Here is a 17,709-nt window from a genome sequence, read left to right as displayed (position 1 = left end):
CATTCTTCCTAGAGGCAAGCTAGGAAGAATGGAATCCTTGTGGTTTCCATGGCATTTACCAGCACTTCTCTAAAAACTTGCTGCTTAATTCTGATGTGGGCGCTTATGTTACAGTCATTAATTACTGCATTAAGTCAAGTCACAAAAGTAATGAGGATTTGGGCACAGAATTGGAAAATGAGAATGTAATTTTGCCTGGATTATAGGATATAAAGATAAACACAGTCCACATATGCACAAAGAAATCACAGCTTTCATAGCTGTCTTCTAACAGGAAATATGGGCTTATGTGCCTCATCAAAATTGAGAGTAAGATAATAAAAGTATCACCATTGGTAACATTTAGGCAGGTCTTAGTTCACTGTGCATTTTATTTCCAGCTCTGACATCTAAATAGAGAATTTTCTTTTTTCCTATGCCATAAAAATCATCCTGTAACTAAAGTTAGAATCTTCTGAAGTTCTTGCATCAAGCTGCAGGCTGAGTCAAGGATAGGAGGTTATGTGAGAAAAGTTGGCCTTTTATATGTGTGGGTAGAGTTGGTCATTAGATAGGATTATTTGCAGAACACCGTTGGATGTCTGTCTAGAAATCTACACTCCACCTACTCTCAGTGGTGCCTTTATCATCAGAGGGAGAGGCATGTCAATCCCCAAGAGTTCTCTATTACAACTCAAGTACTACTGGGAAGGTGGAACATTGAATCATTCACACCTAGAATTATGAATCGAATCAAGAGAGATTAACAAGCAAATCATCTCCAGTACCATAAAAGAATGAGTTTCAGGTCAGATAACATTTGACTAACAAGCAAATCACCTCCAGTGCCATAAAAGAATGAGTTTCAGGTCAGATAACATTTGACGATGAGGGGAACAGATATCTTGGTGATAAGGGGTACTGTTGTGGAGTAGCAATCCCATAATTATTTATGGTTTGGAGGAGTCTCTGTTTGGAGGGTAGCATATAGCCCATAGGTACCTGGTCAGTCAAATAAGAAGACGCTGAAGGCAAACAATATTTCCTTACCAACTTTGCCTCAGATATACCAATTCTGGAGGCATGCAATAAATATAAAAGCAAAAATAACAGTTGGAAGATGGTAGCTTCCTTAAGAACGATAAGGACCATTTCCTCTAAAGAAACAAACAAAAAAGCTGAATACCCCAATACATGAAACATGCATACACTTTAGGGAGATTCAGGGACCCCCTGGAGTTTTCACCTAGCCCTCAGGTTAAGAACCCTACTCTATAGGGTCACATTCCAGGAGTAGGTCCATCCCATCCTTGTCTGGAATTTGTAGGGAGTTATCTTGATCATTTAACTCTTTGTCCTAGAGGCTGGAAAAAAACCACTATCATTAATTATAAGAAAATACCAAGAGCCCTAGAGTATATGGCAATGCCACTTTTGACCTGTATCCATATAATATATATTGTATTCTACTAATGTTCTTAACCAAAATCATCTTTTTCAAAGCTGAAAAAAATAGAAGTTCAGAGAGTAACAAATCTCCCTAGGTCATACAGCAGGTTCTGAGGCCAGAGACTCAAGCCCAGGGTTGTTTTACTCTAAAACCCTTGTCTACTATAGTATCAGAAATAGCCAAGACAGCATTCAACATCATAAGTTTCAGAGTACAGCAAAATGAAAACTGGGAGACGAAGAACATCTTGGGGCTAGAGTGGAACATACTGTAAAATCAAATCAGCAACATAGTGTTGGTGACCAAGCAGATGTCTACTAACTCTAGTGGGACAAAAATGTATGAAAGTAAAAACAGTGAGGCAATTCCCTCCATCCTTCCAAAAATGGTAGCCATTTGTTTATAATGTTAACAAATGTAGGGAAAAGCTACTGATTTAAGATGTAACAACTGTGATTTAAGTTATATAAGGAAGAGTTTCTGTACAATGCTAGACTAACTTATTATAGAATCCAAAGAGAGAATATGAAGTCTCCTTTTCTAAAGGTCTTTAAAATGAGAATGAGTTCTCAACAGGTTGCCTGAAGGTAGGGAAGTTGACTTAATGACTTTAATGCGTCTATTCAGCCCTTTGGTCCCTGGGATAGCAAAATTTTTTCAGAAAGTAGATATGCTATATAAGCTACATATGCTATATAAAACTGAAGAGCTTTGATTCTTGTCCTAGCTTTCCTATTTATGGGCTCCATTATTTTACCTCACCTAACTTGCTGGAAGAATTCACTTCCTCATTGGTAAAACAGGGTGTTGGATTAGATATTTTGCAATATAATTCCTTCAAATTAAAAAAAAATACGCCTATGGTGCTATAAAAGTCAGAATACTGGCAGAAAATTTTCAGAAGCAATGGGAAGTAAAGGAAGAAAATAAATATTAGCAAAGACATTGTGGACAAAGTGAGACAAGATGCTCTTCTCCAAAAATACTCACCCTCTCCTTTTTTCTTTCATATTGCACACCCTATGCCACGGTGCCCTGACTTCCACTGCAATTCATTACATTCAATTCAACAGATATTGTTTGAACAATAATATATACAATACTCAAGGCTCACCTCACTATTCCACTATGGATTCAGGCCTTTTCAAGTAACATGAATTTAGAATTTGACTATCTCTGAAAAGAATGTACAAAGCAGGATGTGTATCTTTGTTTACACTTTGGTCAGGGATGATCAATACATAATGGAGTGGGTCAACAAAAAGACTTAAAAAGAAAACGGAGTAAGATCAAACATATTAGGGAAGTGAATATTAAAGAAAAAATCAGAAGAGAAGCATACAAAAATAGATTTGACACTTTTTCACCAGTAAAGACTGTGTCTTGCAACACTGGATAGAAATTTTCTAACAAGGAACTAAGACTTTTAGTTCCTATTTAAAAAATTTGTTTGTGTGGGGCGCCTGGGTGGCGCAGTCGGTAAGCGTCCGACTTCAGCCAGGTCACGATCTCGCGGTCCGTGAGTTCGAGCCCCGCGTTGGGCTCTGGACTGATGGCTCAGAGCCTGGAGCCTGTTTCCGATTCTGTGTCTCCCTCTCTCTCTCTGCCCCTCCCCCGTTCATGCTCTGTCTCTCTCTGTCCCAAAAATAAATAAACGTTGAAAAAAAAAATTAAAAAAAAAAAATAAATAAAAAATTTGTTTGTGGAGCCCCTGGTTGGCTCAGTTGGTTAGGTATCCAACTTGACTTCAGCTCAGGTCATGATCTCATGGATCATGAGATCGAGCCCTGCGTTGGGATCTGTGCTGACAGCGTAGAGCCTGCTTGGGATTCTCTCTCTCAATCAATCTCTCTCTCACCCTCTCTCTCTCTCCCTCTCCCTCTCTCTCTCCCTCCCTCCCTCCCCTCTCCTCTCTCCTCTCTCCTCCCCCACCCCAAGAATAAACAAATAAACATTAAAATAAAAATAAGTATATACAAGATTCACTTGGTTCTTACCAAAAAACTTCAAGTGTTTGAATCTGCAGAACACTTGTGGAGTTCTGGTCTACTATCCCCTCTTTTTTAAACTGCTGCCTTTTGGGAAACTTCTTGGGAAGTGTGATCTTGCTCGTTATGACATCAATGGACTGCATAGTTCTCTTTGGGTTTTGTTTGGCTATCAAAAACTTAGACTTTGGTTTCCATGTGGGAAGCTACAAAGCTAAGGAAGCATGGGATTGTTCATAGATGAAATGCTATCATCAATTTGTTTTAGGTTTCAGAAAATGCAAATGTAAAGCATCACCACAGAACATTATTTTTTTAATGTGAACCAATGTTTAAGTAATTATTTAAATGTGTAGGGTAGAGACAATTCATGTTATTTTTGGTACTTCCGTTGTATCCCTTCCTTGTATCTTTCTTAACTCTCTTCATCCTGATTTCTCATCTCAGGCATCCAATTTTCTCATTCTCATTCTTCTTCATAGACATTAAATGTACTATCAGAAAGAAAATTTCCTATCAGCTCCTTACAGGTTAGTGTGAATTTAGGTCAATGGATTCCCTCTTCCAGGGGTATTTGCATTGTAAGCCTGAGTAGAGGGGGAAATCCTTCCTGATGAAACATCAGCAGGGATCTTTCCAGCACCTTTAAAACATCAGAAACTGTCACCTGCAGGGCCTTAAACTTGAGTTGGACCTCTAGTTAAATCGAGTCCAGTGACTCAAGTAAACAAGTGTATAGGTGTCAGTCCCCAAATTCTAACAATATTTGAATCACATTCATTTGCAAAGTTAGAGCCATTTTTCTTTTCCTTGTTCCTCATTTATTCCTATTACTTAATTTATCTTCTATCTGCCTGCCTTGTTAGACTGGAGCCTTTCCAGGGCAGGGATCATATCTTATTCAGCTCTGGATCTCTAGGCCCAGCACAGTGTCTGGCTCATTGAAAATCCTTCCAGGCAAATAATTAGATTCCTGTAGTTCAAATCTGCCAAGAGCCGTGTTTCTCTAAAATGACATGCCCAGTTCTACACCAAGGATCTTTCCTCTGATTTCATAGAACACCCACAGTGAAGGAAAAGTCTAAGCCAGCCTGCCACAGGACAAACTCTACCCAATCCAAAACAATTGTGAGGATATTTCAGAGCTTGTAATATGCTACGCTGGGAACGAAAGATAGAAGAATTGCCTCTGGATCTAGGTCTGGGAAACATCTTCTTCATGGTTCTAGAATTGAAAGGCCTTCACAGAACAGAAAAAAAACCCTAGTTTTATTTCTGTAGTGCATGATGCCAGGTATTTACTAGAGCACATGCCACTCAAGGCCCAGAGGGTTAGCTGGAGCAGCTGATACCCTGTGCTGCTTTTTATAACTCTCCTCCATAGCACCACGCTCTACATATGTCCCATTTCATCAGGTCACATCGACTTAGGTTGTGCCCAATACTGCATCTTACACCAAACACATCACCATGTAAAGTATTGTGTGTTTCCTTAAAATCTTTAGAAAAATAAAAATAAAAGTAAAGTTCCTTAAAAATAAAGCAGAGGATGTTTCCTGGTTCTTCATGTAAGCAGTGACTTTGCCAGTTGTTACAAATGAGCAGCCTCTTTTGTTCCACAAGACATTGGGTCTGTCAGCCATTAGCAAACTGTGAAATTACTAGGTTAAGAATGGAATATACAGTACAGACTTAAATTGTATATAGAGTTGTGAAATGAGTTTTTTGATGGTGGTAAGTCTACAGACTTTTGAAAATTATTTGCAAGGATAGCTGTCCATTTTCTTTATAATAAGATTGGAGAGAAAGGGGGAATTCTATAAAGGATCTTTAAAACATCACTGCTTATTTAATGTATTAAATATCTCTCATATACAATCCACCATCTTGGACCTTTGGGAGGAGTTACAAAAGGCACAAAATCCAAATATCTTGGCTTTAAAGAGCTTACTATTTAGAAAGAATGTTAACTTTAAAATACAGGCAGCCACCATTGCATTTATTGAGCACATACTCTGTGTCAGGTACTGTGTCAAGTATTTTTATATACAATATATCAGGGATTGGCAAATTACAACCAGAGGGCCGAATCTAGTCCACCATTTGTTTTTATAAATAAAATTTTATTGAAACACAGGAATACTCAATTGTTTGAGTATTGTCTCTGGCTGCTTTTGTGCTACAATGGTAGAGTTGAGTGGTTGTGACAGAGTTGAGACAGTCTGGTCTACAAACTGAAATACTTACTGTCTAGACCCTTACAGGAAATATTTGCTGACCTCTCCTCTACATCATTCATTCTTACAAGAATACTTAGAGATAAATTTAGTGTTTCCCGTTTTATAATTAGGTAACTGAGGGTTACAGGTTATGTAGCTTAGTAAGTGGCAAAATTTGTATTTGATTCTAGATTGTATAATTCAAAATATCTATTCTTATTCTAAATTCATACACAAAAATAGCCAAAGCATGAGGTAGGAAGAAATAAGAGCCTTACAGATTCACAGAGAAACTGTTACTAGTGTTCAGAAAAGAAAGATACTATTTTGAGTTTGGGGTGATAAAGATTCTGGAGAAGATTGTATTTGAATGTAAAAGCAAAAATGAATCTCAGAATTTGCTACTCCCAAGCTCAAGCCCAAGAGAAGTTAAGAGATCAAGGTCACGTGATTAGTTAGAGGCAGATCTGAGATTAGGACCAGTTTTTCACTCACCCAGCCCAAAGTATACTGTCACTGACCATGCTGAGCCATTGAATGTTTTTGTATGTGTGATTACATGTTATAGAATGGCAAAACTACTTGAAGTGGAGAATTTGTACATTATTCTCAATGATTAATTGAACTAAAGGCTTGTACTCCTTTTATTGAAGCAATCAAAAATACACATATACAGGTATTTACATGATATCTACCCACCATCCTACCAAATATATTTTTGTTGTGGAGAATCACACTTCTGAGACCATAGGAATCTCTGGCATTCTCACCAGTTTTAAGATTCAGATGATAACCAGTTGACCACAAAAGTCAAATATTTATATGCATGTTGCCCTCCAGAATCAGACAGCTCTAGGCCAGAAGGAAAATGGAGAAGTAGATAGGTGCAGCCAACAGAAGCTTACCTGATACTGTAGAGTACTTTGCCATTTTTTGAAATTCGAAGCAATTTGTTGTCAGTGGTGACATCATGGAAGTTGGCACCCTTCTCATTGGCAAAGAATAAATCTGGTTTCCAAATGGAGTCCAGCATGGATGGGTCCAAGTCCAGGGAATCATCAGGATACTCGCTATATGCCAGCCGTGAATCATTCCACTGTTGTCTCAGAAAAATATTCACTCGGTAGTCCTATAGAAACCCCATGTATAAGAGTTACTTATCACCCAGTCTTGCATAAGAGGTCCATCTACACTTCCCCCTCATTCCTCCCCCTGATTTTGTGCAGTATTGGTATCTATATGAACCAGGCTGTGTATATCTTAGTCAAAACAAACTACTCAGTTCTATTAGGAGGGGAAACAGAGGGGAGAAAGGAAGAAGACTCAACCAAACCAGAACACTAATGGAATAGGTTGACTTCGTTGAATTTTTTCATGTTTAAATTATTCATTATGAGAGGAAATAATACCAACTCAAGCTGATTTTTCCACAGAGAAAGGTAACCATGAGTACAGAAGTCAGTCTATGATGGCAGATTGTCAAAACTGATTCCTTTTCCAATTCAGAAACGACATGATCTCTATTCTCATTCTGCTCAGATGCTCTGGGCAGAAGGAAACCCACTCTGTACTTTTGGTAGTGGAAATCTTATCATAAAACTTTGACATGATGGGACAATATTTTTACATCCATCTATATAAATACTGAGATGCTTCGTGTTAACAAGATAATTCCATCATGCTACTTACTTTTAAAATTCTTAAATATTTTCTCATTTCTCTGAATGGGTTGTAGCTACAGTTGTTGACTTGAAACTTCATCAATACAGAGATCTTTTTCATTTTTCCTAGTCTGAACACCTTCTGACAAAGGTGCTCCTCCCTGTGAGAGACTCAGGTACACCCTGTCATTCCCACTTGATCCGGGAGTATACTTCCTTGCCAGTAAATCAGCTTGGGGCAGTGACTTCTCTCCTGGGAATTTCTACTCAAAGATCTTTTGGTTCATGGAAATGGTTGCTTTGCTTGGTAGAGCAGACCCCAAAAGAGGCTTTAATGGTGTTCCATAGCCATGTGGGACTATGATTCAGAGCTAGTAGTTGTCCACTCTTGACACTTAGGGTCATTTAAGATGATATATACTCATTCCTTCTTGCTCTCTTTCCTTTTCCTTTTTTCGCCATTTGCTCCATCCCCACATCTTTGGTGCTTGGATTTTTGGTCATTGTTTATTTTACTCTAATGGTAACCAACTTGTCCCGGTTTGCCTGAGAACCTCCCAGTTTTATTCCCCAAAGTACCACATTCATGGGATCTACTCAGTCCCAGACAAAACTGGGATAGTTGGTTACTCTACCAGGTACAGTGGATACCACCTCAGGATGGTCAGTTTTGGTTTATTCCCTTAGGGCCAAAAGAAGAAAAACATACTAAGTTGTAAAGATTACGGTATATGGAAAAGAGCTTCAATCCAGTTCCCTCTACCTATTACTAAGCTATCCAAATTCCTATGATATTTTTTCAAACACAGCCATCCTAATTATCAGGCTGATACAGTATTTTGGAGGCAGCAGGTCTCAGAAATAGTGCCCAGTATAGGCTTAAAGAATGCTAGTAATCAAATAGTTACTAATTTCTGAAAATCAGTCATCAAAACCCAGCTTATTTGGAAAGGCTGAAATATTAGAAGGAATAACCTTAAGGTTCTCCACTATACAACATACAAACTTTCTAACTTGGAAAATTTTATCAGCTGACTTTTATTTGGGATTTTACCAAGCATGGATGGCAAATTCTCAAACCTAAGAGGGCACTATTGTGGGCCCAGTCAGGCTTCCATCCCATCCTGTTTGCTCACTGACTCCTCCTGTGCTTGAATCAAGAGAATGGCAGCACCTCAAAGTTGTCCCCATCACATATTTTTGGAATTGTTCAAAGGGACCAGAGGATTGTAACTGGAAAGAGATTACCAGTTCAGTGTTTCATTGGCAACAGGAGTTGCCAGAAGCTTTGGAATTTTGTGTGAATAAAGAGTGGGAATGTGTGATATGTGGAGAATCAAAAATAGGGCTATTGAAAATACAATAATCCAACTTACATATAAAGTGTACACTAGATACATCAACTGTGAGCTTTCATTAAGGTTTCCTGAGGGGGGAAAATGCAGCTTCTCCAGTGTTTGACATCCACCCCTGTTATATCCCTTATAGTGAGAGCCAGTTATCCTTAACAGATTTGGGGAGGGGAGCAGGTGTCTGTGAGTGTGTTTCAGTAGGAAGTAGGAGAGAAGAGAATCTCTTCCCTCAGACAGCTCTGGAGGTAGAGAAACTCTAATATGAGAAGTAATGAAAGCTAGAAATAATAGAGGTGAATGGGTTAAATATCTTGGACCATAGGGAAGACAATTAGGGCCCCTCAGAAAGCAATCTTAGGATGGGCAAGGCCATGAGAAGCCAGGTAGACAGTATTGGGCAGAAAAATCACCAAGAGAACATCACTGCAATCCTCCCTTGAGCCTGAGAATGATTTAAAGCTGTGTATCGAGAGACTCTAGAGAATATTACATTAGTGACATACAATATGAAAACATTGACCTTTAAAAAAATTCAGTATAAATTTTCACAGCTAATGTACATCTTTTTTTAAAGTCTTTCCCATGAGTATTCTTCTCCAGTATTTCCTGGTTTCCTACTTTGAATTTTATATATAGAAAATAATAAAACATATTCACCCAATGTCAGAACTTGAAAGAGAGTACTAAATCTATCACATCACGATAGAACCATTAAATGTCTAACAGTTCATTTAAAATAAACGAATCCTCCTATTTGTAAGCAAGGACAAGTAGAAAACTTAGAGGAAAAATACAGTGTGTGCCACAATGACAGGAATTATATGAAATAAGACTTTTATTAGGTCTTTTGGAAGTATTTGTTGTTTATATAAATGTATGGGAATTTAAATTTTCGATTATTGTATTTATGATGATATACACTATTTTAAAATAAACAGCTGCCCTTAAAACCTTTAAGAATAGAAAAGGATGCTCAAGGAACTAGAGACATAGGTATCCGAAGAAAAGATTTTCTGAGGCTTTGACCTCTGTAACTCTTTCACTTTACTATGATTTTCGATACAGGGTAGAAACTTGACACATGTGATTTATCCATGCATCATCTCTGTTTATGTAGAGCTAAGTTTATTTTCTCATGATATTATAAACCACAGGAGATAGTTATATTCTTCTGTAGTTTGTCTTTGTCTTTATGTCTGCTTCTAGGTTTAATGAAATATTAAAGGGGGAATAAATATTGAGAGACATGCTTAAATGCAGACTGAATTTTCTTTTCTTGCCTTCTTTCTCCAGAGACCTATTCTATGTCAAATAAATGTCATATTTCCTTGTATTAAAATTTGTTTTCGTATGACTGACTGGGTATTAGATTAGGTCATGGAAACATTCAAATTAAAAAATATATATAAGAGTAAATACTTTTTTTTCAAATGCTACGTGTAAGTCATATAATCTTTATTATATTCTTAACACAAATACAAGTACCTACATTCCATACTATTATCTCACATCAAGTTTAGTATTTCTAAAGTTTCACTTTTCCTAATACCTTCTAATGCTATGCTTATGCCACAGATGGTTTCCTTAAATTGAATTATTTTGGTACTATTATATTTGGTCTAGCATTTGTACACAGAGATTACCACTATGTCTCATATAACTCTTATTAAACCTTACTCTTGCTCTCTTTTATTTGCATACATACACATTTTTCAATCTAGTTACATTATAAAGTTATCAACAAGAAGGCTATGCTTTGTTGACTCCCCACAGTGCCTCTGTGGTACTTTGGTTTTAACCTGTGGCTACACTGCAGTAAAGTTTCATCCTCCTCAGTCTGTGCTAGCTTTGATACGGGAAGTTAGCCTTGAGTTGGAAATTATGGGGGTGGGTACAGTTGTTTTATGATGGATTCAGGCTTTAACGTTGCAGTGTGAGAGACCAAGGTCACCTTGTATCTCAGTTTAACAAAATGCCAGGCTTGGGGTAGACTCTTGGTGCTTCCTTAAGTCAGAAATAAGAAACGTAGCTACCTGCTATTCCTGATACATTAGCATCTCCTCCTGAATTGCGTATGCAGCTACAGAATGAAAGGGAACCCACGGTGTCATTTCAGCAGTTACAGCACAGCGGGCATCCTCCTAAGGGGCTGTCTACCACTCATCCAGTTCCTCAGGAACATGATCTCAGATCTGAGATAAAACAACTCTTCACCCTGCAGCAGTAACCGGCAGAGCATGTGGAACTTATCTCTTGGGGCCAAGTTTGGGGGAGCTGGACTCCTATTCTGGAGATACTGTCTGAGTGAACACATTTTAGGCCCTTCCAGCTCTTTCTCCCCCACCTCAAGTGTTAAATGAGGAGGGAGTCAGGATCTGCTACTGTGGCATGGGTAGTGTTCCAGCACACACAGGTCCAAATCACATCCTTTGAGGAGACTATCTCTTCATTTTCTGATGGCCAGTCTTGGGGAGAGCTGCATGCCGGTGGCGCGCAAATACTTGTGACCTTTACTGACATTACTGATATTCCTAAAGTATGTCTTTATATGAGGAAAGCAGGCATTGCAAATGTATTCCCTCTCCTCTAAATTCTCTTGCCATCAGCAGCTAAAGAAAAGGGGGAAAGGAAGAAAAGGAAATGGTAAACTGACATTCTCAAGACAAAATATAGCCTTTCTCGGAACCACAAAAAAATTGTTCCACTGAATTCTTTTAACGCAAGGTTGGTGGGCAATGACCAGCCACAGATCCCTATGACTCTTAACGAAGAAAAATGTGTATTTTGGAATAATGTATATCATCATGATGATTCATAAAAAAGCATTCCTTAGAATAACACAACTGCATCTTCAACACTAACATATCAAAGGGATGAGAGGCAGTATTGGGTCTATAAGGGAGCCTATACTTTGTAGGCAGGTAGTGCCAACAATAGTTTAATGAGATGACATCGCCTCTTATTTAGAAACAAATCAAATACTCAACTAAATCCTTCAGTAATGCGACCAGGGTTATGGAGTGAGAGTGGGGCATGAGGGAAGAGAGGAAAATCAACGTGTTTAGAAACTCAAAATTCTGAGGCACTCTTGGAAAAATTCATCCCAGAAAACATAGGCAAAGCAAAAATGATTTTTGCTTCCATATAGCTCTAAGCAATGTCTTCAGTGACCACACACGTTATTGTGCATAAAGACTAAGGGTCTGGTATTCTGACTCCTACTAAAGACAGTTCAGAGAAAAATCTGGTTCTGTTTCACTTTTTTTTTGTCCAATTTTCTTTTAGTCAAACTTTGTGAAAGTGTGGGTAAATTTATGGGCGATAGAATCTCAAGGTTTTTGCAAGGGAAGCTTGGGCTGCCATGATATTCCATGTGCGTCAGGTAGATTCCCAGGTAGGACCCGAGGGGTCTGGGAGGATAGACCCTTTCTTTCAAGGTGGAGCCTATTTCTGTAAGTAAAGTTTTTTGGCGTACATCCACACCCATTTGCTTACTATTGTTTATGGTTGCTTTCATGCCAAAAGGGCAGAATGGAGTAGTTGTGACAGAGACTGTCAGACCCTCAAAGTCTTAAGTATTTACTGTCTGGTCTTCTACAGAAAAAAGTTTGCCAGTTCCTACCCTACGTGGCATGAGGATTTATTAAGCACGATAGAGTTTCAAAAAAAAATATTCATTTTAGTTTCACACAAAAGCTTTAACTGAAGAAAATAAAAGATTCCTTTTCAAAGCCAAATGAAGTTGGTCATTACATCAAAAGCTAAGAAATAAAAGAAACACAATATCCACTACTCTTCTGACCATGCGATACAGTCTATATGATACGGGAAGATAGGAAGGCTGTTCATTTTACACTTGAGCAATGATTTCCAACGTTTCTCACAGGAAACATGACAAAGGACACCTTAATAAGTGGCCAGGAAACACCTAAGCAGCCCATTTATTAAACACCTTCAGTAACTATTAAACACACAGGAAAACAAGGATATCCATAGTTTCCGTTTTTATCTCCTTAAATGTTTAGCTTTTTCTTGCATTAATAAACATTGGAAAGGTGCACATTTACATTTTTGATTGAGGGTAAATGCAATGAGGAGTTTAATCAAAGCAACTTAGGGTTCTAATTAATGCAATCAGCATTAGGTCGTGCAAATATCGTCATTGAATGCCATCGTGTAAAGCGGGTGACAGTGATTTGGGCTGCTGGAAGATTTGCCCCTCTGTTATCAGGATAAAACCAAGAGGGGAGAGACAAAAACTGAATGCCAAGCCTAGAGCTCGGCTTAGTCCTTCCATGTTTACATTTTCTTGTGAGTCATTTAATAACCCTATCAAAACTATATTGAGTAAAATTCTTAATGCACTACCTCCTGTCAAAGCACCAGAAGGCTCATTTCTGGACAGTGCTGTGTCAGTAATGTTAAAATGGGTAGTGGAGTTGCATTATGTCTAATTTTGCCAGTGAGAAGGAATGCTAAAAGGTAAATTACTTTTTTCTAGCATTGAGGACACCAAAAAGTACAGTAATTTGTTAAACACAATCCTAGTAGCCTGAAAGAGAAAATTCATAAAGACAAGGGAACACTATTTTTTACTTCCCAATGGCATTATGCTCATTATTTCACTTGAGTGTTTCTAGGACATCAGCCATCAAAGTACTTAGTCAAGTTCAACCATATTTTATTTTGACTTCATCCAGTAATATGGCTACTTTACGTAGTCATGAAAATTAGAACCTGCCAATTGATTGAGGACTTAAAATAAACTGTGTGAGGACCAAGAAAAAATTTCACCCAAAAGTCAATTTCCACACTATCACCTAGCACTGTAAGGCTCTTGATCTCATAGGCTGTGTCACAGCAACACCATCACCATGAAATTTATAAGAAATATTGGTGGATTTTGTAGTATCTGAAATCTTTTTCATGTACATGGAACATACTTGTACATACGTGATGATGAGCTTATAATTAGTTTTATGTTTATTGGGGTTTTTTTTGAGGGGGAGCCACGCATATGATGCGTTTGCTATGGACTCGGGGCTACTTTCTTTTGCAACAAGATTATGTGTGTGCACACACATGTGTGTATTTAGTGCAAGGTCAGCCCCTTGGCATGTATCTTTAATGTTGCATATCCGAGGCTTGACTATGTTAAAACTTCGATTATATGAAAAAGACTGGCTATAAAAAAAAATACCCCCTAAACTTTGAAATTTGTATTTCTGAAACATTAGAGATATAAATATTTAAATATCTTTAATGACACATGATGCTTATTACTGATAATTGTACCTAAGTCGAGCCAAACATCAAGTGTTTTAAAAATTTCTCTGGCATGATAGATAAAATATTATTGAATTTTAAGTAATGAACACTTGACTAATGACTTTCTAAAGTGACAGTGTACAAATAATCGCTTTCTAGAGGTGAGTGAACTTGGAAATTGGCATTCAGTAAGTGTCTCACACATATAAAACAGTGCTTCTTCGATCCTGTATCCCATTCCTTCACACGATGGCTTCAATGCTCAGTCCCACTCACCATTGTAGTTTCTGCTATTGACCCAAAGCTGTTGATAAATATGTTGCAGGTAACATTTACAGGAGGCCCTGCAAGTTGAACAATAAATAGAAAATTTGACAGGTTGTGTTCATGGCATAATCAAGTCACGTTTGTCTCTTGCCAGTGGCATTGTGGCACTTACCATGGTAGTTTCTGTGACCGATCCAAAACTGTTGATAAAAATATTGCAAGTAACGTTTACTGGAGGACCTGCAGAATGCAATAAGAATATTGCAATAGACATTGAAGCAAGAATACAGCTCCGTCAACATCTGTGCAAATGACTAGAAACATAAACTAAAAATGATGGTGAGATTGCAAAAAAAAAAAAAAAAAAAAAAAAAAACCCAAAAAACCAAAATCAAAAATGTTGTACCCAGAGGTTCAGAGTGATAACATTCCCACTAGTGTTTCGAATAAGGACAGTTAAGCAATGATAACTTACCCAGCAGAGTTTGGGATTTAGAAAATATAAGCTGGAGACTATTAAACTGAATTCATTGTCACTAGTTGCTATCAAAATAGCCTTTTGGGTGGATGGCCTTTATCCATCCACCTCCTTTTCCAGGACACCCTTTAAATCAGTGGGTCTAGTTTGATTCTCTTGACACCTTTGAATTTAGCCCATTCATTCTGTATATCCTCTGATTCCCAATGAAAAATGATGTACAAAAATACAAAAATAAAGAAAATTGGCTGATTTTAAGAAATAAACACAGAAGTGTCACTTAATGTCTGGATTGTAAAGCAAGGGCTATTAATCCTAGATATGCTTTCAAAAGAGAGTCCACTTTTTTCTCCAGAGACCCAGAGGCTAGCTTTCTTGATCTCGCCCTTGGTCTCCCCAACCCAAGCCCTACTCAGGCCCTTTTCTGCTTAGTATCTGAGATCAGATGACAACAGATATGTTCAGGGGGGTATGGCCACAGATTCTTTGCCCTTCGATGATAGATATCACTGTCTAATTATTTCCAGTTTCATGTTTTTCTGGGAGATATGTTTATTGCCCTCACGTAGTTACCCCTTAATTCTGGGTTAAGAATACACTGCCATGAGCCTTCTATCGCTAGAAAATTCTCTCTTTACTTAACAAGGTCTATGTAACCTAGTTCAGGCTACACCCTGGTTGGCTCTATACCCAACATGCCATGAGGATCTAAGTGACTGAGGCCTCCCTCTAAGGGTGGTGGTAAAACTCAGCCATGGTGGCGCTTGGGTACCGTGTGTTTAAACTCGACAAGTCAGAGGGTTCTCCAGCCCTTTCCTTTGAGGAAAGGAAACTTAGGTTAAACAGCGAACTTAAGTCTCCAGGCAAGAACTTTTGGTAAAAGAGATGTGTTAAGTTTTTTTCTTTAACATAACTAACTTTTCTGTTTTTAATGGAAAACGATTGTGTTTATTTTTTTAAATGTTTGTAGGTATGGAATCACAGGCACCATCATATTATCAAAATATTTTTCAGCCTGCATCTTTGAGATATTCCAAGTCTTTTAATTCATCCCTTCCCCCTCTTATTTCAACATCTGCCAAGATGACTTCTTCCCCAGGGTCACTTTCTACTCTATTTGACTTTGTTTCTCATTTGGTTACTGAAAAGAGAACAAAAATGAGTCTCTTCCTTGATGATAAAGTTCTATTCCATAGCAAATATACTTTTCTGCTAATAAGAAATACATTTAGACAAGGTAGAGGCAAGTTGTGAGACATTGTATATGTTCACTTTTTTTCTTCTCTTCACAATAAAATATTTCATTGTAAATAGCCCAATTCAGGATGGGAAGCTTTCATGAATTTTTATATGCAAGATAGATAAGAAAATGAATGATGGGGGGGGGGGTAAAGAAACAGGAAAGAGACATGTCTTCTGTACATTATCCTGGCCTCCCCAATTGGCCCCCCCAGTTGGCTTACAGGCATTTAGGATGCTGGGTCATACCATCATACACTTATTTTTATCCTTCCAAGTAAATGGCGGTGTGAGTGTATTGCTAGAACTCAAAATATTTTTTAAGCTACCACGTATTAACAAGCTGTACTAAGCACATTTTAAAAATTATCTAGTTTAATCTTCTCAAAAGAGGAATTGTTTTACTGCACCAGTAAATGTTTTCAGATGAGGAAACTGGGGGTTAGAGAGACTAAGCAACTTGCTTAAAGTCATGCCACAGTAAGTAGAAAGGCTGACACTCCATGCCTTATCATTCTCATCCCAAACACCTAAACGTTCAGCCCCTTTGCTGCACCACGTTCCTTACACAATAACCTCGCTTCCTCCTGACCTGCCAACCATGGTGTTTGCCACTGGTTTGTGGGATATTTCTGGGACAATTTGATCCTTTACTTCTGACCTCTTCAATCTTGGGTATTTTCTCAAGTTTCATTTGCATCCGGATATAAAATTTTGGAAAGAAGAAAAAGCAATTTTTTTGGATGCAGGGTTAGTACATGCATGTAATAAGAGTTGATACATATTAAAACCCTGCTGTGCGCCAGTGAGTGCCTTATTTCATTCTTCAGTCATTAGGTGCTACCATGTCCCCCACTTTATAGATGAGGAAGCTGAGACACAGAGGTAATTAATTAATTTTCCCAAGGTCACAGAGTTTGTAAGAGGCAGAAGTTTCCTAACTTATGGACACTTTTCTTAACTGCAGGAGTAAAATGTCTGAGGCCCCTGAAATTATCTTTCTGATAAAAGCTACTAGGACTACGGCCTGAAAATTCTTTGGGTTAGATGTTAGAATTGTTTTTCATTTTGTTATCCTGATATGTGTCCATACAACCTTTCATCTGTATTTTAGCCCAATAATCCACTAAGGTGTTCTAATTAACAAGGACACATCCTTAGATGGGATCATAAGTGAATGATTATTCTGTGAACTGTAGAAAGAAATAGTTAACACTAGTTAACCTCACGTAATTGGTTTTATCAGCAAAGTTACGATATTCCAATGTGAATTGGATGAGAATTCAATAGGAAAAAGAATTATGTAGACACCTAATCTCTCATATCACTATTATCCCTTCTTTCTTTCCAAACATCGTCTCCTCTCTCCCATCTCCCCTCTCTCCCTCCCTGCTTCCCTTTCTTTCTCACTCTTTTCTTTCTTTTTTGCCTTATTCTTTTTTTTTATTATTTGAGTGTAGTTGACACACAATGTTATATTAGTTTCAGGAGTACAACATAGTGATTTGACAGGTGTAAACATGATGCTATGCTTCCCACAAGTGTAGCTACCATCCATCAGCCTACATTGTTATTACAGTATCATTGACTATATTCCTTATGCTGTGCCTCTTATTCCCATGACTTATTCATTTCACAACTTGGAAGTTTTGCCTATCCCCCCACCCCCTCTGGCAGCCGTCAGTTTGTTCTCTGTGTTTACAGGAATGATTCTGCTTTTTCTTTGTTTATTCATTTTTTGTTTTTAGATTCTACATATAAGTGAAATCATGTAGTATTTGTCTTTCTCAGTCTGACTTATTTCACTG

General features: G+C 37.9%; 1 protein-coding gene across 4 annotated transcripts in view; it reads right to left on the bottom strand.

The window, feature by feature from the left end:
* The window catches only part of GLRA2 (glycine receptor alpha 2), a 176,297-nt gene that overhangs the window by 114,763 nt on the left and 43,825 nt on the right, over positions 1–17,709 (bottom strand). Inside the window, exons 2-4 of one of the 4 annotated variants that reach the window (XM_040468236.1) lie at positions 14,357–14,424; positions 14,194–14,261; positions 6,542–6,765 (exon numbers count right to left, since the gene is read on the bottom strand). In XM_040468236.1, coding sequence (XP_040324170.1) covers positions 6,542–6,765; positions 14,194–14,196 — 227 coding nt within the window. In that variant the 5' untranslated portion in view covers positions 14,197–14,261; positions 14,357–14,424. The remainder of the gene's footprint in view (positions 1–6,541; positions 6,766–14,193; positions 14,262–14,356; positions 14,425–17,709) is intronic. The other 3 variants (XM_040468234.1, XM_040468233.1, XM_040468235.1) reach the window with 3 other exon arrangements.

The sequence above is a fragment of the Herpailurus yagouaroundi genome, unplaced genomic scaffold (assembly GCF_014898765.1).
Source record: "Herpailurus yagouaroundi ecotype Mexico unplaced genomic scaffold, PumYag 67690, whole genome shotgun sequence".
Lineage (NCBI taxonomy): Eukaryota > Metazoa > Chordata > Mammalia > Carnivora > Felidae > Herpailurus > Herpailurus yagouaroundi.
The sequence above is the reverse complement of the archived record's forward strand: the minus strand, read 5'-3'. Positions and strand labels throughout refer to the sequence as shown.